This window comes from Electrona antarctica, assembly GCF_951216825.1.
Source record: "Electrona antarctica genome assembly, chromosome: 16".
Lineage (NCBI taxonomy): Eukaryota > Metazoa > Chordata > Actinopteri > Myctophiformes > Myctophidae > Electrona > Electrona antarctica.
The window spans coordinates 28,852,383-28,877,865 of record NC_136797.1 but is presented as its reverse complement, the minus strand read 5'-3'; the positions used below and the strand labels follow the sequence as shown (position 1 = coordinate 28,877,865).

At 42.4% G+C, this 25,483-nt stretch overlaps 1 protein-coding gene across 2 annotated transcripts in view; it reads left to right on the top strand.

The window, feature by feature from the left end:
- Positions 1 to 25,483, top strand: part of cntfr (ciliary neurotrophic factor receptor) — a 75,467-nt gene that overhangs the window by 34,178 nt on the left and 15,806 nt on the right. For both annotated transcript variants that reach the window (XM_079524828.1, XM_079524829.1), the window contains 2 exons: positions 2,280 to 2,361; positions 14,101 to 14,340. In XM_079524828.1, coding sequence (XP_079380954.1) covers positions 2,280 to 2,361; positions 14,101 to 14,340 — 322 coding nt within the window. The remainder of the gene's footprint in view (positions 1 to 2,279; positions 2,362 to 14,100; positions 14,341 to 25,483) is intronic.

The following is a 25,483-nucleotide window of genomic DNA, read 5'->3' as shown; positions in this document are numbered from 1 at the left end:
ATGAGGAAGGTGAAGAGATGGGGAGACCGTGTGCTGCCCATGAGGAAGGTGAAGAGATGGGGAGCCAGACGGAGCCCAGTCGTCATTATTCCCCATTAACACCCCATGCTGATTATGAGTGCGGTGAAGAGCAGAGGAAGCCATCTTAGGAGTGACTGATATGATGCTTGATTGGAAAAGACCACAAAGGGGATGCACGAGCGCAATAACGGCATTTTAGTGCGTGCACTTGCTTTTATCTCATGATTATATTATTTTGTTGTGTAGCAGTCAGAGTGAACGCACTTTATTCTACTGCTCATTCTAGTGCTCTCTGCCACCAAACTGTGGAATGCCCTCCCCCTGACAGCATCCATTAAAAGATCTAAATCGCTGGTTTCTTTTAAAATTGGCCTGACAAATCGTCTGTCAGGCCTGGAGACCACAAGGGGAGTTAAATGCAAATTCCCATAGACAGGAGGTGCCGTTTTCCCTTCTCCCCTTTGTACTGATATAGTGTTGTGTGTTTGTTGATGATGTGTATTGTTGTGGTATTTCATTATGCTATGTTGATGAATTGAATATACATAGGACCACAATGGAAACAAGTCCCCAGAACTCTTTTTGTGTGTTATCCATTTAGCCTTATAATGTCTGACTGTATACCGCGTTGCGTTTACATTTCTGATGAATAAAGTATTCGATCAATCAAAAACACACTGTACTTTATTTTTTTTAAATCTATTGATTGATTGATTGAAGTATTTATTAACAGTTTGCAGAATTACAGTACATTTCAAGCACAACTCAATACAAAAAACTGTTAACTGTGAGTGGACGACCCAATAGAGCACTACACTTGTTTACAAAAGGGTCAACCTTGTTCAATTCATCATAACATTTAGAGACATACAAATATACACTTCTACTGTATATAGCCAAAAAACAGGAAATCATCATCATAAAGGAGGTAAAAATGGAAAAGAAAACATATACAGTGAGGGGAAAAAGGGGTGGGTGGGGGATTCAGATTTTATGGGGGCCAGTTTCGAATTGCAGCCATCCATAGGTGCCCTTTGAGAGCGGTTTTGAAGGAGTCAAGGGATTTGCATGTCTTAATGACCGTTGGTTGGGCATTCCACATTTTAGTGGTATAGGAGCGAAATTAATTTAGTCCCTTGTTTGTGCCAAATCTGGGTTGCACATGGTTTGTTGCGCTCGCTCTGGTGTTCGTTGACATTAAGGAAGTATTTAGACAGGTACATGGGTATCTTGGTGGTGTATCGAATCTTGTGGACCAGACCCATTGCAAGATGCTGTACTCTGTCGTCAACCCTAAGCCATTCCAACCTGTCAAAGTGGGCAGGGGTGAGGTGGGTTCTGGGAGTGAGGCCAAGTAGTAGCCTGACCAGTTTGTTTTGGGAAGTCTGACAATGTCCAGTCTAATATTATGATATTATGAATATAATATTGATGCTAGGGATGTCCCGATTTTTTTTTTGCTCCCGATCTGACTCTGATTATTTGAAAATGACGTGATCGGCCCCCGATTTCCGATCACGCGATCGGATCGGGACAACCCTAGTTAGAACAGTCTGCAGTCTGGCGGTCAGCTGGGCAGTCTTGCATGCTCATATACAAGTGTATGATCGAGCAATGAGTATATGCACTAAACAAAACCTCTTACTTATGTATTAGTGATACTATAATATTAGTATATTAGTCTATAGAACTATCATTAGTACTACTCTAGCATTTGGAGAAAAATAGATGTATTAATGAGAGTTAGAGAAAGGGAGAGGGAGATCAGTACAGAGAGAGACAAGATAGAGAGCGATAGAGAGAGACAGATAGAGAGGGAGAGAGAGAGAGAGAGAGAGACAGTGTGAGAGAGACGGAGAGAGAGAGGAAATTGCAATTGGCGTCTATGAGTCTGTCACACACAGAGACATTTCTCTCTGTGTGTGTGTGTGTGTGTGTGTGTGTGTGTGTGTGTGTGTGTGTGTGTGTGTGTGTGTGTGTGTGTGTGTGTGTGTGTGTGTGTGAGTTATGATGTTTGTTGTGCGACGTTGAAATATGAACACTTATCCGCGGTGCAATATCACTAAGTGGTGATATTACACACACACACACACACACACACACACACACACACACACACACACACACACACACACACACACACACACACACACACACACACACGCACACTTTAAGTTGTATATCAATTTTTCAATTCAATATGTTTTATAGTGACATATTTCTCTCTCTCTCTCTGCCTCTCTCTCTCTCTTCCGCAGATGGCCAACATTGCCGCATCACTACGCTACGTCGTCTTGGCAACGGCTGTCGTCGTCTACGCCCAGAGGCGGAGCCAATTGGGTGAGAAACCCATATAAACCCGTTCAGGATAAACAACACAAACTTTCTTTTTTGAATGAACAACTTGTCATTTTGTCCAATCTGTATGGTAGTGCATGTTTATACAATATAACGTATACAACTGGGGTGCTTGTATTTTGCCTTCTTGCGACATTTAGATCGTTTTAAACCTGATGGTCAAGATTCAAATTTATCCCCTGAGCAAGCAGGCAGGCTCTATTAGCTCAACGGTAAAAAAGAGTACTTGCGCAGGAAACCAGGTTCAAATCCGGGGTGGAAGGAAAGTTACGTAGTGTAGCTTTTAAGCAATAGATTATGTATAGAACAACACACACACACACACCATCATGTCACTTCAACCGAATAATCAACAGAACAAACCAGTAGAAATCAGTACAGACTAGTATATAACAATAGCAAGCGGTCATCAGTAATTCAGTACAAACTAATGGAAACCAAAAGGAACCATTGTAAAGCAATAGAGACCAGTATTTAGAGTATGAACGAAAGGAAACAACAGTATATAAACCACTACACATTACAACCAAACCATTATAAAGGAAATCAGTATGGACCAATAGAAACCATGCTGTTTCATTATTATTATTAACAGGTTAACTGCGGACCATTTACGGGCCGTCTTTCAGGATTCCCTGCTTATGTTTAAAGTTACCTTTGAACAGCCACTGCACCGACCGCTGAGTTGCTTGTCATAAAAATCCAATAATAATAATAATAATAATAATAGATAATATGTTAATGCTGTTTCATTATTTGTCTGCATTCCTTCTTCTGGCAAAAAAAAGAAGAAAAAATTTGCTGGTTCCATTTGCATAGGCCCAAGTGGGAAAGACATGCTACAGTAAGATGCTTCTATCGTGCTGGATTGTTGAAGTCCATTTACCCCGTGAACTAAACGAAACAAATTCCTCTCACATTTTGTTGCTCAATCGACGCCAGCCTCCGCTACAAGACACCAAAATGTTTTACTGTAAACAGCTACAGCTGCAAATTCTCTACATAAATGTTCATTGGAAAAAAACTTGGATGACTCAAAAAGTTCAATATTTGACAGTATTTTGATTTACATACTCATGTAACTAATTGCAGTCAAGGCAACATTAGCCTTTTCACATATGGAGCTCTCAATCTTTGTTAAAACAAAGAAAACCTATATAACAACTATCACGTTATGTTGTTAAGACGAAATTTGTCTTGATAACGGTATTAGACTTTTGGGTCAAACTACTGTACACAACACAATCCCTCAGCATTCTTACAGATTCTACCCAGCTGTTTTGAGTTGTGCTTTCGTTTGAAATGTACCCATTCTGCGTATGTTAATACATACTTCAATCAATCAATCAATCAATCAATCAATCAATGTTTCAGAAACAAATTTGCTTGATTCCATGTACTTTCTCTCACGCAGTACCCCAGGCATGTGGAAAGTAACTAAGTAGATTTACTTAAGTGCTGTACAATTTTGAGGTATTTGCACTTTACTGGAATACGTAAAATGTTCAGTACTTTTACTTGTAATGGAGCGGTTCTACATCGCGCAGTATTGATACTTTTACCCAAAGTAAAGAATTTGAGCACTTCTTCCACCACTGACCCCAGGAGGTCGAGTGGAAGCCCTCGAGCTCCAGGCTTTGTGTTGCCTGGTTTACCACTTAAACCCCAGCATCCGTACTGTGTAGAAAACCGTCGCAGACAATAGCTGCCGATCAGGGACGTCGCTGACCATTTGGTTGCCCTATATTTGTGCTGCCCCCCCGCCCCTCCCGACGAGAGCGCTGTGTTTCCTCATGTAGATCGGTTATAATGCGGCGGAGCCGCCGCGGAGAAAAGTGTTATTATGAGGGTCGGCTCGGCACTTTTTGGCACGTTTTGGTGCCCCCTCTCGGCGTGTTGCCCTACACACAGTGCGTATTGCGCATATACGTATAGCGACGGCACTGCTACCGATATACTAGCTCACAACGCGCCGCAACGCCTCGCCCCGTGAGCTTGTAGATCGGGCTAATTTCAGCAACGATATTTAATGGAGAGCGAAAAGGCTCCGGTACGGAGCCCTGAGGGACTCCGGTCAACCAAGTATAGGGTTTAAGTGGTTAAGTACCCCTAAGCAAGACACTTAACCTCCCACTCCCCCCCTCTCTCTCTGAGCAAGCCACTGCTGGGTCAATGCAGAGAAGCAATTTCCCCTTTGGGATCACTACAAATCTTCCTTTATTCATTCACCACTCCACAGGACTGTGTTCCCAAATTGCTTCCTTCTTAAGGTTTTGTGTGCATCTTAATTTATGTAAGTTTTCTTTGTCGGTGATTTTTTTTAAATATATACAGTATATATTTTCTAGACCCTCCTATGTCCAGCTTTGAGTGTTTGTGTAAACACGACAAAAGTGAGGACGCAATTGTGATTGGCCGGCGTGATTGGGTGGGAGATGTGCCATTGGTTGAGAATGAGATGATGTTCTGTATGATGACGTATGATGATAAGAGCGCCCCTCACTTCACACAGGTGTGATTTTCTTTTACAATTTACAATTTAGGCATGCATGTAGCAGATGCTCTTAAAGCAGAGCGACTTACAGTAAGCAAGAACAAGTAAGACGCGCGAACGCGGGAAGCGAACGCAGCTCGTAAATTGCAATAACAACAAGGTTTTTTTAAAGTTACGTTTTTTTTGTACGTTTTTTTAAGTTTTTTTTTTAAGTTAAGGGTTTTTTTAAGTTAAGTTTTTTGTGTGTGTGTGTGTGTGTGTGCGTGTGCGTGTGTGTGTGTGTGTGTGTGTTTTTTGTGTGTGATACAGATGCGCCCTCTGGTGGCGGGCGGGTGGTGTTACAGCGTGACACACACACACACACACAGACAGACAGACATGTTCTGCTAGGTCTCATAGTTAGTGCTCACTGCGTTCGCAATTAGAAAATACATCAAATGCATATAGGGGGAGGGCATAGTTCGGTAGGATTTTGGCTTATTTGGGCGCCATCTTCCTGCCTACATGTAAGCTAGTAGGATGCTATCATGCTAGGCTACTTGGCTGCCACTGCCAGTCTGTAGTTCGTAAGTTTGCTTGTCAGTGACGCTGGTGTGTATACTGTCACTGCAGTACACCATCTTCCATCTCTCTACTATCTTTGACATGTCACAACTCTTCTACTCTATGGCTCTGGATCGACGGTGGTATTATTATTATTATTTGCCGTTAGAAAATGTTCGGGTGTTCTGATCTGATAGCCGCCTCCCCTCCCCTCACGTCAAAACAGTTCTCAATGTTTACATCTTACTTGACGAGAAGACATGTGGATATCCTTATGGAACCAGGGAGAGGGGCAAAACACCACGAGAGTGACGAGTGATCAGTCAAACATGTGTTCTCTCCGCAGTAAATAAATAATCTGTCTGTATGCGATCTGACAAATAATCATTTTTATTTTGATTACACTGTCATGCTCGTTTGAGGACAGATAGAGAGTAGAGCATACATGTGTTTGGGAATGTTGCTATGTTGCTATGGTTATGTTATTTTGTCAGCTGACACCCAAATCAAAGAAACCATACAGCGTGTATTTAATTATTTGATATCTCCGACAGTAAACGCACTGCAAGGCTACAATGGAAGCATAATTCTGACGGCCCGTGGTGGAATGGACAAGTTAGAGTATAAAAAACGGACAGGGCAGACCCATTACTGTTGTGGATCAAGGTTATGTTATTTTGCCATCTGTCACCCAAACCATACAGTGATTATTTAATTGTATATCTACAATGGTATATATGTCTCCACAGTGAGGCTGGAAAATGTAGCCTATAGCAGCCTACTACTATAGCCTACTAGCCTATACTGGTAGGCAGGGAAATGGCAACCAGAATAACCCGTTCTGAGTGAAACTCCTCCCTATGCACTGGCCCTATAGAAATAGTAATCTAGAATCATACTGTAGGTAAACCAAGAACCTATCATCAGTCTATCTATAATCTGTACATTGAAACTGTGCACACACTGGGATATGCCAGGTCTACAAATTAACCTGGCATCTGTCTACATAACATGCTATCTAAATTACATTTTAGCCTTTGCATTAGCCTGCAAGGCCGCAAGGCTATAGTGTACCAAAATCTCCTTGAGGGGGCGTCAACATATGTGTCACGTGGTAGCGGCCGCCATACTTGTTGGCTTGTCTGGTTTGTTTACATTGAGCGACTATCCGGTGTGCTTGTATACGTTCTTTTTTTAAACTGACCTCACAATGGTGCAGACTTGCTCAGTAAATAAGTGCCACAGCAGGTCACGTCGAGGAAATTAGCCAGAAAACGGAATTAGATTTTCAGCTTTCCAGCATGGAGACAGCATCAAGGAACCCAGATTGACGAGTTTACAAAAAGACGTAGAATGGCTTAGATCTCGGCTGTACGGCGCACGGTAGCACCGTAGCAGAGACATAACGTTCAACAAAGTATCTAAGCACAGCCGTGTTTGTTCACGACATTTTCCTTGTCCTTGTAAGGTATTTGGGCCTGACGTCCTTTCTATCCATCCTGGTGTTGGTTCACTATGTTGTCGCCAAGAACGAGCTCAATATTTACAAAAACATACCACCGTCACTCTATTCTGAGTGATGTGGGCTAGAGTTTAAAGCCCACAAGAATGGCGCTGCTAGCTTTTCAGACACCGCCCCCCTCTTGGTGACGTACACGTTTTTACACCCTATAGGGCAAGTGCCACAGGCTAGTTTTCCAAATTGTTTTTCTGTTTATTTTAGTTAGTTATTTGTATTTAAAGATTTATTTTTTATTTTTTTTGTAATATGGGATTTAATCTGTGTTTCTTTGATGCAAACTCAATAACTCAATTAATCAATTTCTGTGCACACCTTTTAAATAAATGTATGGATTCAATTGAAGCCTATTGGTCTAGACTAGCCTAAGTGGTGGTATAAAAAGCCAATTTAAAGACATTTTCAGATGAGGTCTCCGCAGCCTAATATTATATATCAATTTGGGGGTTCTTCTTGGCATGAAAAAGGTTTGATAACTGCTGATTACGAAGGCATTTGTCGACCTCGGGTCTTGTTCATTCACACAAGTGTGAGGCCAGCTGTTGTTTCTCGCGTGACACGTTGCTCAACAATTGCGGTCAAGAGGTGCATGCACACAGTGGCGTGCACAGACATATAGAGGGGCAGGTGCTCAAGTTAAAAAAGGGCACCTTGTGCGAAACTTGGTGTTAGCATTATGTTATGCTTTAGCTATTGAAAAATAGCAGATCTACAAGCTCATAGCGCGCCACCGAGTGGCGCGCTATGAACTTGTAGGTCTGCTATTTTTGAAAAATCAAAAAAAAGAAAGAAAAAAGTTTTTTTTTTTTTTTTTTTTTTTCAAAAGGGCACATTGCCAAAAGGGCAGGGGGTGCTCTAGCACCCCCTAGTGTCTATCTGTGCACGCCACTGCATGCACAACAACCCATAACAAGTGGGTTACTTCGACGGGTGCTAGATCAGAATAAATAATAGTGTAGAGAGAGAGAGAGAAGGTCTGCACACCCCGTCGTAATGCTCCCAGAAAGATATATTTATTTATGCAGTGGTAAAAAATAAAAACGTTTGGGCCTGTGTGGCCTTCGTCAGGTGTATCATGTTCATGCGTTGCCCTTGGTATCTAAGGTTGTGAGTTCGAGCCCTGGCTGGGGTGATATAGAATAAATAGCTATGCTAATTCCCACTCTGGCATTGTGCTGTGTGAATTAGAAACATATGACCTCGAGGTTTAATGGACATTTCCACCCAGACAGGTCTTCTGAGCGAACCCTCTTGTATTTCTCACTTGTCTCCCTCCTCCTCATGTTTCTCTGCTTCCTGCATTTTCGTTCCTCCTCAAAATGCTGGTCCCCAGCACCTATGATATTATTATTTTATATTCATGAATTATAATTTCCTGAGGTGCATTACCCCTCCAAAGATTAACCATTAATATTAATATTCTGGCGCCACAGAAATTTTATCTGGCCTGTGAGATATTTTGGAGAATATGATTTTTTTTAATACAATATCAGACCGACAGTCTCCAATAGCCTACATATTATTTTATGTCATAATAGAGAAACTATGCCCACCTAAAGAAGGTTTATTATACTTAGTATAATATACTGATACAGCAGCTGGCATGGGGGTGAAAACAATGTTAATTTAAATTGAGATATTCCTCTAATTTATTTTAGATCACGGGCGGCGCCACAGTCCGGCCCCCCATAAGGTCGTTCAGAGATATTGGCCCGGGGAAAAACTTAGTTGCCTACCCCTGGTATACCATTATGTGTACTTAGTTTGTACTAGGCTGCTTCTATACCAGGTGTACTGTTTCCAGCTATGTTAGACAGATGGAGTGAGAGAGAGAGAGAGAGAGAGAGAGGGTGATGATGACATTGTTTTGTTCAGTGGGAGAAGTGCATTATTTATGGAGGTTCATATCCTGATTGGATGGAGGGAATGTACACTCTTCTCTTCTCTTCTCTTCTCTTCTCTTCTCTTCTCTTCTCTTCTCTTCTCTTCTCTTCTCTTCTCTTCTCTTCTCTTCTCTTCTCTTCTCTTCTCTTCTCTTCTCTTCTCTTCTCTTCTCTTCTCTTCTCTTCTCTTCTCTTCTCTTCTCTTCTCTTCTCTTCTCTTCCCCACTGCTCTCATCTGCTCTCCTCTGCTCTCCTCTGCTCTCTCCTATTCTCTCTTCATTACTCACTCTGTCAAAGAGATATATTGATCTCTGACATCACTACTTTCTCTGTGTTTTAAATCAATAGAGAGAGAGGGAGGGAGAGAGAGAGAGAGAGAGAGAGGGAGGTCCATGGACGGGGGAAAAAAGATTGAAAAAAGAGAACTAATGGTTTGCATTTCCACGGTGCATTTGTTTTTAATCCAAAGCACTTGTCTTTACAATGTGCACTACATTCACCCATTCACACATGGATGCTACCATGCGAGGTACGACCCTCGTCGGGAGCTGTTGGGGGGGTTTAGTTGTCTTGCTCAAGGGCACTTTGACACTTCAAAGACAGGACGAGATGGGGATCGACCCGGCAACCGTCTGGTTCCCAAACGGCCACTCTACCTCCTGATCCACCTCCTCCCCCCCCCCCCAAACTAATGCACTGAACTGAATAGTTAGACCAGCATGCTAACACACAGACATGCACGCACGCATGCACGCACGCACACACACACACACACACACACACACACACACACACACACACACACACACACACACACACACACACACACACACACACCAGTGTTGATTTAGTCGACTACTAAATATATTGACAATTTCGTCAACAAATACAAATTTGACTAAAATGTTAGGAAGGGACTAGTGGACAAAGACCAAACACACAAGTAATTTTTACACTTGCTGAAAATAGCAGATCTACAAGCTCACAACGTGTCACGCTGCGACGTGGTGTGAGCTTGTAGATCGGCTATTTGTAGATTTAGTCGACTAAAATCTCATGATATTTAGTCGACTAATATACTAGACTAACACAAAAACATTCCAGGTGACTAAAATGTGACTAAAACTAAATGAAAACACGCACGCACGCACAAAGATCAACGGCACCAGATTGTACCACATGGAAATCAAGTTTACTCTAATGAAATTTAGAAGAAGCATTAAACAACACAACAACACTATTCACTAGTAGATCTATTTTGAGATGAATTGTGTGTCTATTTATATTGTTACTTATTCATGTATTTATCCATGTAGACGGGCAGACATGCGCATAGCACACTGCAGGGAGTGTTGACGAGATTAGGAAGAGATTATGGAGCTCTGGCACCGATGTGATTTCCCATTCAAGTCAATGGCAAAACTCTGGGGATGTCTTAACACTAACCACACACGTCTGTGTGGCAGTGCGATCGGAGTGAGACACACACACACAAGCGCATGTGTGTGTGCATGTGTGTGTGTGCGTGTGTGTTGCTGTTCACTCCCTGTGGTGCTGAAATGCATGCGTCTGTCTGTCTAGGCTGGTTATTGCAGTTTATGATGAGGATGTGGAATTGAGCAGCAGAAACGTAAATTGGCACGCGTGCTTGTGATCAGGTCAACACGTGGAATGAATTCTGTACTGGCCATAATATATGGAGCGTGTCTTTTAGTGTACAGGGTTTGATGAGGTCAGATCAACATATGGAATGTCAGGTCAGCTCCATATATGGAGATCTAAGGGTTTGAGGTTTGAGGTCAGATTAGAGTTGCTGGCCGGCTCCATAATTATATGCAGATATAGGTGATGATCCAGTCTTCTCCATGTATGGCTATCCAGGGTTAGATGAGGTCAGTGTTGTGATCTTGGAGATGGCAATATATGGTGCCGTGACGTGTCACGAAGCGTGAAGTCACGAGGTGTGACCATATATGGAGGTGTGATGTCACAAGGCGTGACCATATATGGAGGCGTGATGGTACGACGCGTGACCATATATGGAGAGGCGTGATGTCACGAGGCGTGACCACATATGGAGGCGGTTTTCATAGTAATTGCGACCTACGGTCACAATAACTTTATTATATGGCACCTTTCGAAAACAAGTTACAGAGTGCTTTACAATAACAACAGTATATATACAATAAATAGTACAACAGTTAGGGTACATACATTTAGAAACCGCTCTGCGATAAAGGTGAGTTTTTAGAAGAGCTTTGAAGGAGGACACTGAGTTTGCCTGCCTGGGGTCCCCAGGCAGTGAGTCCCACAGCCGAGGGGACCGAACGGCAAAACCCCGGTCGCCCCTTTGTGACAATAAAGGCGAGGACATTTGGAACCGTCAATAGGGCGCTGCTGGATGATCTCAGGCAGCGGCCTGGCTCATAGGGAGTTACTTAAAAGATCACAGATATACGCATGAGCTTGTTCTAAACCTCACAGGTAAACCGGTGAAGGGCCACAAGGACTGGTGTCATGTGCTCCCTTCTCTTTGTGTGAGTCAGGAGCCTGGCAGCTGCGTTTTGTATCAGCAGTAGCGTCTTTGAGAGGGGCATTGCATAAGTCTGGTGGAGAGATAGAAGCTGAAGTGGATGACCTTTCCTCGCTCTGCAGCGGTAAGGAAGGGCCTGACGTGTGCCAGTTGTCTCAGCTGGACAAAGCAAAGGACTGAACCTTGATGTCAAAACACAGCTCTGGGTTAGGGATGGGCCATATGACATTAATGGCCGACATTGGTATCCGATATAATTAAGTGCTGTTATTGCCGATAACCGATATAAACGGTCGATATGATCTAATTCTGTATTTTAAAACATATATAATAATTTTGTAAATTTTGTAATTCTGAAAAAGGCTCAATTTGAAAAAAATCAAATATTTCTTTTTTTTATTCAAAAACAAGGGATGCACCGTAATTGAAATGTTGGCCCACATCCCATTATAAACAGCTTGAATGTAGTATTTAATTAAATGGAATGAAAGCATCCCAGAAAACACTGATAGGAGCTGCAGCCTTCGTCATCGCAAAAGGCTTTTTCAGGCATTTTTTTTTTTTAAACATAATTAATTATTATAAAATAAAATATTGGCTAAATATATTACATTGATATCGGTTCGATACCGATATTGCATTTTAAGGCCAACATTGCCCATATCTACTCTGGGTCAAACGTGATGTGTAAAGCTGACCGGACCGGACCGGACTGGAGTTCCACCATCAGCTTTCATTGTATTAACATGCTGCACAACACATCGACTTGGTCAACAACAGCATACCACCCGACAGAGTCTCTTAGTTCGGTGGTTGTTGTGACTATACAAGCTCTTTGTAGTTTCCGGGGCAGTGTCTCTACCACCGTGTCTCCTGTAGTAGGACAGTGATATCCATCCGTGTCCGCAATTTTGTTTGGGCGAAGTCTACTTTTCCGCTCTCAATATCAAAGGCAGTCGTCCTCGGTCCTTGAATGAAATAATGAAAGATATATGTGTTCCATTATTATTTACAGTGTTGTTGTTTTCTCTCTCCTCTATTTGCCTCTCTGTCTCTCTCTCTCTCTCCTTTCTCTCTTAAAGGGACACTTCACTCATTTTGCAACCAGATCTTATTTTAATGATGTTTAGGAGACAAGAAACACTTTCCTGGGGCTTTTGTTTGGATAATATGTGTTTTGGGATATTTTAGTATTTCAAAGTGTCCATGATGTCATGGACACTGGGCTCACTTCCTTCCTGGACTACAATTCCCATAATGCTTTGGTGCACCACTCCTCCTTGTGGATAGGGGGAGGGCTGTCTTACTGAGACAATATGTAGTCCAGGAAGTACTGTAAGTGAGCCCATTGTCCATGACATCATGGACACTTTGAAATACTAAAATATCTAAAAACACATATTAACCACATAAAACCCCAGGTAAGTGTTTACCTAAACATCATAAAAATAATAAGATCTGGTTGAAAAAGGGGTGAAGTGTCCCTTTAATGGGTCGTCCTATCTCCTAACTAAGCACTCGCTAACTGGAAAGAAAGAGAAGAGAAAATCATTCTCTTAGCTAGTCAACCACATTCATCATAATAACAATAATAATAATAATAATAATAATAATAATAATAATACACTTTTCATAAAAATAAACAATGAGCAACCAACAAACAAACAACCAAACAAAACTGCATTCATGTATATGCACAATGACAGCAACAAGTAGTAGTAGTGCACGCATTATTCTAAAGCGAGGTTACAGAAAATATATCCTGAGGTCTTTGTGACCTGTGACAGATGGCTCTCAATCGATGATTCGTTGCTCCATATAGCATTGCTTTATGCCCCACAGTTAAAAAAAAATTAATATCTGAAATACTTCAAATTCAATTAGAACCGGATCCAGTCATTGTTATTTAAGGAATATCTGATGATGTTATGAAGTTAACCGAAGCCCGGCAATGTTTCCTATCTTATGGCCTGGTGATTGCAAGGAAGTTGCTTCTTATGCATTGGAAGAGAGGAAGGAACAGCCGGCACAAAGATGTGATCTTTTACAAACACGCTACATCCACAAAGGATTGTGGACAAGCTCCCATTATGTCGACGAGGTGATCACCTCTCGCTCAGTGTCTCTCAACCGTGACAGAAAACTACACTTGCACTGACACGACATCTTACGCTGGAGCAAGGAGGATACTTAGGGGTTAGGGGACAATCTCCGTCTACAATAATGTCATTCCTTTGTTCTCCTTGGGATCGGCATCCGCACTTTACCTTGTGTGCATTCATTTTGCTTTTTATATACGGTAGAGTAGACACATTAGCATGCCTTTTATTATTGTCATGTATTATTGTCACTTTATTATAGTAATGCTGCATTCAATTGGAGAAAAACTAGTCTGTCTGTCTGTCTGTCTGTCTGTCTGTCTGTCTGTCTGTCTGTCTGTCTGTCTGTCTGTCTGTCTGTCTGTCTGTCTGTCTGTCTGTCTGTCTGTCTGACTGTCTATTCCGGCTTACACCAACCCTCTCCACCTCTCTCTCTCTCCCTCTCTCTCTCTCCCTCTCTTTCTTTGTCTCTCTCTCCCTCTCTATCTCTCTTTCTATGTCTCTCTCTCTCTCTCTCTCTCTCTCTCTCTCTCTCTCTCTCTCTCTCTCTCTCTCTCTCTCTCTCTCCCTCTTTTTCTTTGTCTCTCTTTCTCCCTCTCTCTCTCTTTCTATGTCTCTCTCTCTCTCTCTCTCTCTCTCTCTCGACACAGGCGCCAGGTCCCAGTACGAGAGGGTGGGCGGCGCCGCCACCATGCGGTGCGGCTCGCTGGCCGACGAGGCGTCTGTGTCGTGGAAGGTGAACGGGTCGGACCTGGGCCCCGGCCAGAAGCACGCGGCGCGCGGCCCGCTGCTCACCCTGGAGCAGGTGGACCTGCGCTCCAGCGGACTCTACAGCTGCTTCCAGGACCCGGACGGAGAGCGGCGCGACACCATCAACCTCCGAGTCGGAAGTGAGTTATACTTGGTTCTGATGATGCAGTGTTGATTTTTGACAGCAATATTTTGGATTTTAGTTTTAGTTTTAGTCATAGTCTCTTTGAATGGTTTTCCTTTTGTTTTCGTGCACGTTTTAGTCACCTGGGACGTTTTAGTGTTAGTATAGTTTTAGTCTAGACTATAACACTAGACTAACACTTAAATCTATAGTTGATTTAGTCGACTAAAATTTTGGCGGGACTTGATGCCGTCGTAATGGCAGATTTTGCACGTGCTGAAAATAGCCGATCTACAAGCATACAATGCGTTGCAATCTACTGGATCTCTTGTCCACTAGTCCCTCCCTAACATTTTAGTGCATTTTAGTTTTTATTTGTCAAATCATCAATATATTTACAGGTAGTCGACAAACATTTTTCGTTATAGTTTTAGTCGACGAAATCAACACTGGTTGGTTCTGATGATGTCTCAAGTTGTTTTTTTTGTTGTGCGTGCGTGCGTGTGTGCGTACGTGCGTGCGCGCGTGTGAGTGCCAGTCTTTAGATTTAGGTCTATTGGGGCAAGCGCTTTTCAAGGGCCTTTGGTTACTGATTTTTTATTTAGGTTTATTGGTGCAAGGAGTTTTCAAGGGTTATTTGTAAGTGATTTCTTATTAGTGCTGCCTGTGTGGGGGAGTGTGGCCGTGCTCTCTCACCCTCCTTCTATATCTCCCTCTATCTCTCTCTGTCTTGCTCTTTATCTCATTCTCTCTCTCTCTCTCTCTCTCTCTCTCTCTCTCTCTCTCTCTCTCTCTCTCTCTCTCTCTCTCTTTATCTCTCTATCTCTCTCTCTCTCTCTCTCTCTCTCTCCTTCTCTCCCACCCTTTCTCTCTCCTTCAATGTCACTCCTTCAGTCCTTCTTTCCTCCCTCTCTCTGTCTCCCTCACTCTCACTGTCTCTCTCTCTGTTTTGCCTTGCTGAAATGTAACAGCTTGTAAACACACACACACACACGCACACACACACACACACACACACACACACACACACACACACACACACACACACACACACACACACACACACACACACACACACACACACACACACACACACACACACACACACACACACACACTGTGTAAATAGTGTCAGTTGCTAACCTCAACCATCTGTCTGTGTGCATGTGTTCGTGTGTATGCGTGTGTGTTCGTGTGTATGCGTGTGTGTGCGTGCGTGCATGCGTGCGTGCGTGCGTGCGTGCGTGTGCGCACGTACAAGCGTTTTTATAAATGCATACTTGATTAATGGAGTGTGTATACATGAGGTCACAGCTTGCTGACAGCAAACACAGATACACACACATACACGCACGCACCCACACATGCACACGCACACATGCTCCCACAGAGGGGCATACCGTTGGTAGTAGTAGTACAGCAGACACTAGAGTAGTAGTATTAGTAGTAGTAGTACAGCAGACACTAGAGTTGTAGTATTAGTAGTATTAGTACAGCAGACACTAGAGTTGTAGTATTAGTAGTATTAGTACAGCAGACACTATAGTAGTAGTATTAGTAGTAGTAGTACAGCAGACACTAGAGTAGTAGTATTAGTAGTATTAGTACAGCAGACACTAGAGTTGTAGTATTAGTAGTAGTAGTACAGCAGACACTAGAGTAGTAGTATTAGTAGTAGTAGTACAGCAGACACTAGAGTAGTAGTATTAGTAGTAGTAGTACAGCAGACACTAGAGTAGTAGTATTAGTAGTAGTAGTACAGCAGACACTAGAGTAGTAGTATTAGTAGTAGTAGTAGTACAGCAGACACTAGAGTAGTAGTATTAATAGTAGTAGTACAGCAGACACTAGAGTAGTAGTATTAGTAGTAGTAGTAGTAGTACAGCAGACACTAGAGTAGTAGTATTAGTAGTAGTAGTACAGCAGACACTAGAGTATTAGTAGTAGTAGTAGTACAGCAGACACTAGAGTAGTAGTATTAGTAGTAGTAGTAGTACAGCAGACACTAGAGTAGTAGTATTAGTAGTAGTAGTACAGCAGACACTAGAGTAGTAGTATTAGTATTAGTAGTACAGCAGACACTAGAGTAGTAGTATTAGTAGTATTAGTACAGCAGACACTAGAGTAGTAGTATTAGTAGTAGTAGTACAGCAGACACTATAGTAGTAGTATTAGTAGTAGTAGTGCAGCAGACACTATAGTAGTAGTATTAGTAGTAGCAGTACAGCAGACACTAGAGTAGTAGTATTAGTAGTGGTAGTACAGCAGACACTAGAGTAGTAGTATTAGTAGTAGTAGTACAGCAGACACTAGAGTAGTAGTATTAGTAGTGGTAGTACAGCAGACACTAGAGTAGTAGTATTAGTAGTAGTAGTACAGCAGACACTAGAGTAGTAGTATTAGTAGTAGTAGTACAGCAGACACTAGAGTAGTAGTATTAGTAGTAGTAGTACAGCAGACACTAGAGTAGTAGTATTAGTAGTAGTAGTACAGCAGACACTAGAGTAGTAGTATTAGTAGTAGTAGTACAGCAGGGATTTTGAGTGACAAAAACACAAGATTTCATAGTTAACATATGGCTTAATATCAGGAATCTCCATATATGGGCTTAATTGCGACAGCAGGTCGTAGTTAACTATGATATGATCCCTGATTTACTACCATCCCTGAAGATGTCATAGTGATGTCACGAGACCTGGGCTGTGCCCAGGATTGTGAGTGACAGATTGAGTGACAATTGTGAGTGACGTGACGTGACGTGACGTGACGTGACGTGACGTGACGTGACGTGACGTGACGTGACGTGACGTGACAAAGAATGCAAGGTTTCATAGTTAGCTGCGACCTGCTGTCGCAATTAAGCCCATGTACTGTATGGAGATCCCTGATATTAAGCCCATATGTTAACTTTGACATCTTGCGTTTTTGTCACTCAAAATCCCCATACATTTTTGTCATTCAAAGTCTGCATACATGGGGAAAAAACCCCAGATTGTGCCCAGGTCTCGTGACAATTTGGTAATATAATCGAGTTGTCATCATAGCGTGTTCACCTTTATGCTCGGCACTGAGTGCAAAGACGGATGGAAACGCCAAGCTGAAGATATAATGATAAACAACCATGGTGCAACATACATTAACGGTGGATTGGCAATGGCTAAGAAGAAAGATTACACACAGCTGGATTTATTTAAAAAAAAAATCATTTACAAACTGCGTCCACACCGCAATGATTGACTGGGATTTATGTGGCGTGTCATTCACGTTAATGAGCATGTAGCGCCGCCGCTGCAGCACCACCAACAACAACAGCGGACTACGTTTAGGTAAGAAAGAAGTTAATATTATATAATATTAATATAATATAATATAATATATAAATATCGAACTCTTAATAATAACGGCATTCGGTCATTTCGGGTAATCTGGTTTTGTGCGGGTAACGGTTCTCATATTCATTATCATAGGCGGTTCCGTTCGGGCTTTGGTTCCGTTCGGGCTGCGGTTCCGACACCGTCGGTGCTGTTCGGACTCGGAGCCAGAATTCTAATAATAGCAGCGGGTGTATTCGGAGGTCGGCTCCATTATCTCCGGTTCTTTTACGGTGCGGGTCCTTCAAATTGGACCCGTGAAGACCTCTACTCTAGACGGGCCTGCCCCAAAGTTATTTGTGCAGCCGCGCCCGGGCAGCTGGCAAAAACTAGAGTTCTCAACAGGCCCGAAAATGAAGGCCGTGCCCTACCTGGGCCCTCATCAAACCCTGTACATTCAAGACACTGCCCCCACTGCCACCCTTAGATCTCCATATATGGATTCCATATGTTGATCTGATTCCATATGTTGACCTCACTTCTCACCCTCAGGCATCTTACTGGTAGTATAGAAGTAGTAGGGCTGTTGTAGTATGACACTGTATACACAAATGCATGCATGCAGGCACACAGGCATGCACGTGCGCACACACACACACACACACACACACACACACACACACACACACACACACACACACACACCCTGAATGTATGGCTGCACACAAAAAGCACACACAAATCATCCTCTCAGACATGTAAACACACACATCCGCATGTGTGCGCGCATGCACACACACACACACACACACACACACACACACACACACACACACACACACACACACACACACACTGTATCCAATGTGTGAATTATTAGTACTATTACTACTACTACTAATAATAATAATAATAATAATAATAATAATAATAATAATAATAATAATAGTAATAATAATAGTAATAATAATAGTAATAATAATAATAATAGTAATAGTTCTACTCCTCCAAATTACTACCCAGAACTCCAAACTGCTTGCAGATGCTTACTAGTACTTCAAAGTACTTCCGCATAATATTATGAGTGTTCCACAGTACTTCCAAGTACTTGCACATGTAACTACTTCCAGTAAAAGAGAGAGAGAGAGAGAGATAAATGCATAGCAACAAGTACAAGTACTCACAAAAGTTTAATTTGGAATTTCCCAACATTGGCTTGTTGAACCTATTCATTTACGCACACGCCCGTCAGTGCACACACGCACGCACACACGCACACACGCACACACGCACACACGCACACATACACACACACATTTGTAGGCTAGTGTTAGCTAATGATATAGTTGCTTATTTTGATGAGAGGAGAGGAGAGTAAAGGAAAGGAGATAGAATTCCTGTGTGCAAGTTGGGTTTCAAACCCACAACCTTGACAAACCATGACCTTGTTTGTGTCACACACACACACACAAACACACACAAATTCTTACACAAACGTGTGCACGCGTGCGCGCACACACACACACACACACACACACACACACACACACACACACACACACACACACACACACACACACACACACACACACACTGTGGTCAGTCAGGCTGAAAGTCAAGGTTGCGGGTTTGAAATCCAACTTGCACACAGGAATTCTCTCGCCTTTCCTCCCCCATTTAATCTGAATACGTCTACTGTAATACAGTGAAAAACATTTATACTAATCATCTGATTTCATCTTTCTTGGCTACATGCACACTGACCTCTAGTTACTAGTATAACCTCAGTTCATCTGCATGTATACACTGGTACTCAGATTGCATCTTCATAACCATATCTGCGAGTAACTATCATTTTACAAAATATTGCAAAGATGGTGAGATTGTTCAAAAATGTATCAAAATACAACGAAGGCATAAGAATGAATGAGAACTAATATAACAAGAGGAATAACGTTGCTTTGCGATGGAGATTATGTTTTCATCCTCGTGTTCACTGTTCATTTGTTTTATTAAAGTGGATCCGTATTTGCTGACGCCTAAACTAGTCTACCTGCAGTCCAAGGCAGTGATATACAGTACTTTACGGTAGTGCTGTAGCCTAGGTTATACCATAATTATTCCCTCTTATTATTCCATCTAATAAGAGGGAATTATTCCATCTTCCCTGTGCACTTATAGGCTATACGCTCGCACGTGGTCTATGGATGTCAATGATTTGCAGACGGTATATACGCTTTTTTTCCTTCTTTTTTTCCCCCGAAAACTTTCTCACGGCATACTACGTATGTATAGCGCATAACGGTAGACTACACCACTGCATTACACCACAGAAATGTAATTCACAAATACATATAGCACATAAAATAGAATAGCTGCAAATAGTATTAAAAAAACCCACGTAACACGAAACACATGAGTGGGTGTGGGCGTTTATGTGCGTGGGTTTTCACAGTTAATCTCACCAAACTACTGGACCAATCGGCGCCAAACCTTGAGCACAGGCCTGCTGCCAGCAGGCCAAGGAAGACACTCCCCAAATATTTCTCCAATCTGTCAATGATAACTATCAGTCCATGTGGACTGTATACAATGATAACTATATCAGTCCATCTGGACTGTATACAGACCGAGTGTGTGTCATTCAACACCACGTTTTCAAGACACATACGCGCACACACATAAACTTTGTTTACAGGCATGTACACGCACAGTCGCGCGCACACACACACACACACACACACACACACACACACACACACAGTGACCAACACAAACACTAGACACACTGACGTGAGGAAATGACGCAAGTGCGGGACGCAAGGCTGGAAAAAACAGAATCGGAATTTGGCTAGAGAGTTAACTAAAAACGAGGGTTGCTCTTAATCACAGGGCTTGCTCACTCTCACACTTTCATTTGTACGCTCTCACAGATAAATTAACAGCAGGGATTTTATTGTATAGCCTACCTCGGCATATTATTGCGATCGGCATTATAATGTCCCACAGTGCTATAGTCTAATTTGATTTTATTTGTACACTCTCAGAGTTGTGACACATCTTAGTGGTGTAGTGAATCTTGAAGACCAGGCCCATTGTGAGTTGCTGTACTCTGTCGTCAACCCGAAGCCATTCCAGCCCATCAAAATGAGCGGGGGTGAGGTGGGTTCTGGGAGTTAGGCCAAGTAGTAGGCTTAGCCTGATTTGAGACATTGTGTTCAAAACGGATTGGCTTCCAATCTTAGCCAGGAGTAATATAAAACAAAATGTGTTTAGCAAAAATCCACCTCCTGGTGGCGCTATAACAGGCCGATGTGAAATATTTGGGGGCGGAGGTTCTGCTCTGGCCTCCAGGGAGTGTGTATGCACGGTTTCATGTTGATCGGGCAAAGATTTGCTGTACACAGACGGACAAACACACACGGACGGATCCGGACGGGGGTGGAGTCATAGTCTCGGCCACGCCTCATGGCGACAATTACAACCGAGGGCTTCAGGTCGCTATTTACACCGAAAGTGGTGACCTACTTCTAGCGAGTCTCTGACTCGCTGTTTGGAAACGCCAGCCGACATCAGGAACAGAAAACCCATCCAGATGGTTCGTGCAGGTGAACAGGTTGGTTTCAATTTCACGCCCACTGGATGTGATTATTTATATTTGATGCAAATTTAAACAGCAACTGCTGTTCAGATATTGTTAAAAACTAAAAAAAAATTGCAAAACAAAAGGTAGGGAAAGACCCCCAAATTTGTGCCAGGGACCCCCATCCAAATTTGATAAATAGCAGATGTTTTCAAATGGCCGATGTATATTCTGTCAAAGTGGAACCCCTTCCCTCAAGGACCCCTGGGATTCCCCAACTGCTGGAAAAAGTACTCACATTTTTTACTTAAGTAAAAGTATAAATACTGCAATATAGAATCCGGAATCCAAAATGTAATTGAGTAAAATTACATTTTTACTCAATTACAAGTATCGACATCAAAAGTATTGGTACATTACAAATAGCTCAAAATGTACTGTCCCTAAGTAAATGTACCTAGTTACTTTACACCACTGCAGAGCCGCTATAGCCACAGACATATCATGCTGGGTTCCTTTCATTTGTATTCATGTCTGTGATCGATACACTGACTGACACACAGCTGCTTTTGATGCACATCAAGCACCTGTGCACATCACGCAGCTGTGGACCATTTTGCGTGAATAAAATGAATAATACGAGGGTCTGTCTGTCCCCGCCCGCTCCATTTATGTTACATCTGGACTATCAATCGGACGATCATTATTTGTCATGAAATGAAAAAAATGTTTTTCACACTCCCAGATGGAGGCGTATAACCGTGTGGTCACAGTGGAGATATTAAATGAACAATAGATGACCCAAGACAATCCCAATCACTTCCTCAAAGTCCAATCACGATCGCGTCCCGTCAAAAGGAAAACCTAATGCGTGATCACATCAGCATGAAGCGCTCATGAATAACCATAATGAAGCAAGATTTCATTCACCTGTGGGATTCCCCTGGCTCAACGCTGCTCAAAGACACAGCCTTTTCTCATTATGGAGACACTACACAGGACTCCTACTCTGTTCTCAATCCAATTCAATGATGACGGCCCGTTTCTCGTTCCCGTTTCAACCTTAAAGACAGGGTGCAATGGCTTTTTGGGTTTTTTTATTTTGATGTCTCCGTCTAAAACGGAAGGCTGTGTGCTTCTGAACCAATCAGAGTGTCGCATCCCTTCAGGCTTTGGGTCAGAGCTCTGCGACGCTTGGAGGTGTTGGTTTACGAAATTGTACAACTCAGATACAGAGCATGCAGCTACTACGTGGCTTAACATATAATGTTTTCAGATACATATTTTAGCGTCCTGATTAAGTTTAAAATGAGTAATACACTGTCTGGATGTCATCTTGAATGAGATTAAAAACAGAGTAGTTCTGTAATCCACATCAGCTGTGTTTGGAGGAACTGCAGCTATGGGAATCAAACAGGTGAATGAAATCAAGATTCATTTTATTCATGCGGGACTCGACGACACGTCATCCCGCATCACGTTTTCGTTCAAAGGAAGTCATTAAAATTAGATTTTTATGGACTTTCGATATAAATAATACTTGTTAGGTATACCCCATATGATGACCACGGATAATGCTCTAAAAGTGTGAACATTTATTTTTCATTTCACTACGTCTTTAACCCATTAAGACCCGGAGGCGGATTCTACAAATGCCTTTTATGCCAAGTGTGGTGATATCTATTCTATGCTGACCCCCAAAATGATATGTATTTGGCCGCGGACCCCTCCATCTGAAAATGTTTTGTGGCAGGCAGGAACCCCCATGCAGAAGAGAAGATTTGTGTTAAAGAAACTTTAACCAAAAATGTTCAGAAATTGCAGATGTACAAGCTTGCAAGCGCATTTTTCAAAACCCTTTCAAGAATGTTCAAAAATAGCTGATGTATACGAGCATGCAGCGTGGCACGAAGTGATGCACTGTGAGCTTGTATATCTGCTATTTTTGAGAAAGACTGTTCTAAATCCTAAGAGTTTTATGAAAGATTTATTTTAGCTAAAAACTAGCTAAAATTGAAAATGCTTTCCTGGTTTAATGGATTAAACAGTGCGCATGTATCTGAAAACGATTGATGTGACAAATAATAGGCAATGCAGTTACAGAAACATGCGGTATTTCGATTTGAAAACCCACAAATATCATAGTATCATAGCGGCCGCTACATATTTGCAATAAACCAAACCAGTTGAACTTCGGTTGAGAATTCAGCGCGTTATGAAGATTTTAAAGACCTCCCGCTTCAATAGGCATGTTTGCATTTAGGAGGCATGGATTGACCGAGCTAATATGGCCACGATGATGCATCGCTTCAATGAAGAGCGGAGCTAATGAGGTATCTATGTGTAAATCTGTGGGGGACAATATCAGTGGAGATGCTGTGGGAATTGTTGATCGGCATAGAGATTAAATTAATTGGGAGGGAAAAGAAATAATTGGCTAGTAAAGATATTTTAAACCATGCAGTGATGATGCCATGATGACAGTCCTTCATTATATTCCTTCCCCCCTTTGCTCCTGCCATTTCACACACACACACACACACACACACACACACACACACACACACACACACACACACACACACACACACACACACACACACACACACACAAAACCCCACAACATTGTTATCACATGGGCCAGACAGACGGAGAGAGGCAGGGTGCAGTGTTGCCATGTCTGCTTATTGTAAGCGACTTATGGGCTTGTTTTTCTGTCAAGTCGCCTGTGTGGATTTTGTATTTGTATAGATTTTAAAAGTTCCACTTCCTCAAGATTATTTTAGGGTAAGATAGCAGATCTACAAGCTACAGGCTATTTTCAAATAGCCAATCTATGGGTTTAAAGTGCCTTTAATATAGTTGCGTCTTTTGGGTTTGTTTTCATAGACATAGTTGCTTGTTTCTCTCACACAAAAAAAAGAATCTGGCAACAGTGGTAGGGCGTGCCTCCTGGGTGGGTTGATGCAGCGCCACACATCTTCCTGCCAATGTCACATTCTGCCTCTTAAAGCAAGTATATCGTCCCAATGGAGAAGCATGGCGGAGATCTGTGCAATATTTATTTTTTAATTGAATTTAATTTGTTCTATAATTACAAAAAAATATGTAATTAAGAAACAATTGAGTTGACCCCCACAATTCTGCAGTTTACGGTGTATTAATGCGTAGTATAGCCTACATTAATTTTACAAGAACTAAAATAAGGGGTCTGGCTGTCTGGACTTCAGTAAACAGAAAATTCATTTTCAGGTCTGGCTATACTGGCCTACCTTAATCCGATCAGGAGCGATGACTTTGTCTGGAGTGTAATTGTAAAGTGATAACACAAAGACAGCAGACAAAATTGAACGGAACACCATCAAATTGAAACTGATGAACGGATATAGTCTCTCCTGATCGGATGAAATTGACAACCCAGACCTGAAAATGTCTTTTCTAGGCCTATGTATTATTCTTAATGCAAAACAAAAAGTGCATTCTGGGTTGTCTGAGTCTGATTCCTTATAAGATTTGTGCGTGCGTGCGTGCGTGCGTGCGTGCGTGCGTGCGTGCGTGCGTGCGTGCGTGCGTGCGTGCGTGCATATACATATTCTGATATGAATTGAAGTGCAATTTAGATACTTTGAGGCAGCGTTTTGCAGTAATTGGTCCTATTGGGGGCTTATTTGGAAGCATTGGATGGTAGTGGTCCAGAGGTCTAGTAGTGTCTCATGCACTCTCACACCCAAATAGTTCCCCAGCGACCTACAAGGAAGTGTCTCCCAGCAACAGATGAAAAAAAGCCTTCCAGCCAATTAAAAATCAAGGAGTTTGACCCCTGATCTTCCCCTGTCTTCCTCTGTCTCTGTCTCTCTGTCACTCTCTCCCTGTCTCTCTTTGTCTCTCTCTCCCTCTTTGTCTCTTTGTCTCTCTCTCTCTATCTCTCTCTCTCTCCCTCTCTCCCATTCTCTCCAATTCTCTCTCCCTTTCTGTCTCTCTTCTTTCACCTCTCTTCTAGCTATGCCTGGTATGTCATGATATTGTAGCGCGCACGCACGCACACACACACACACGCACGCGCACACACACGCACGCACGCGCACACACGCACGCACGCACGCACGCACGCACGCACGCACGCACGCACGCACGCACACACACACACACACACACACACACACACACACACACATTCCAGACACGCATTTGGAAAGAAGCCTTTTGTCCAAAATGACATCAGGAAAGAATGAAGCTAAGCACGCTACTAATACGCTATACTGTGT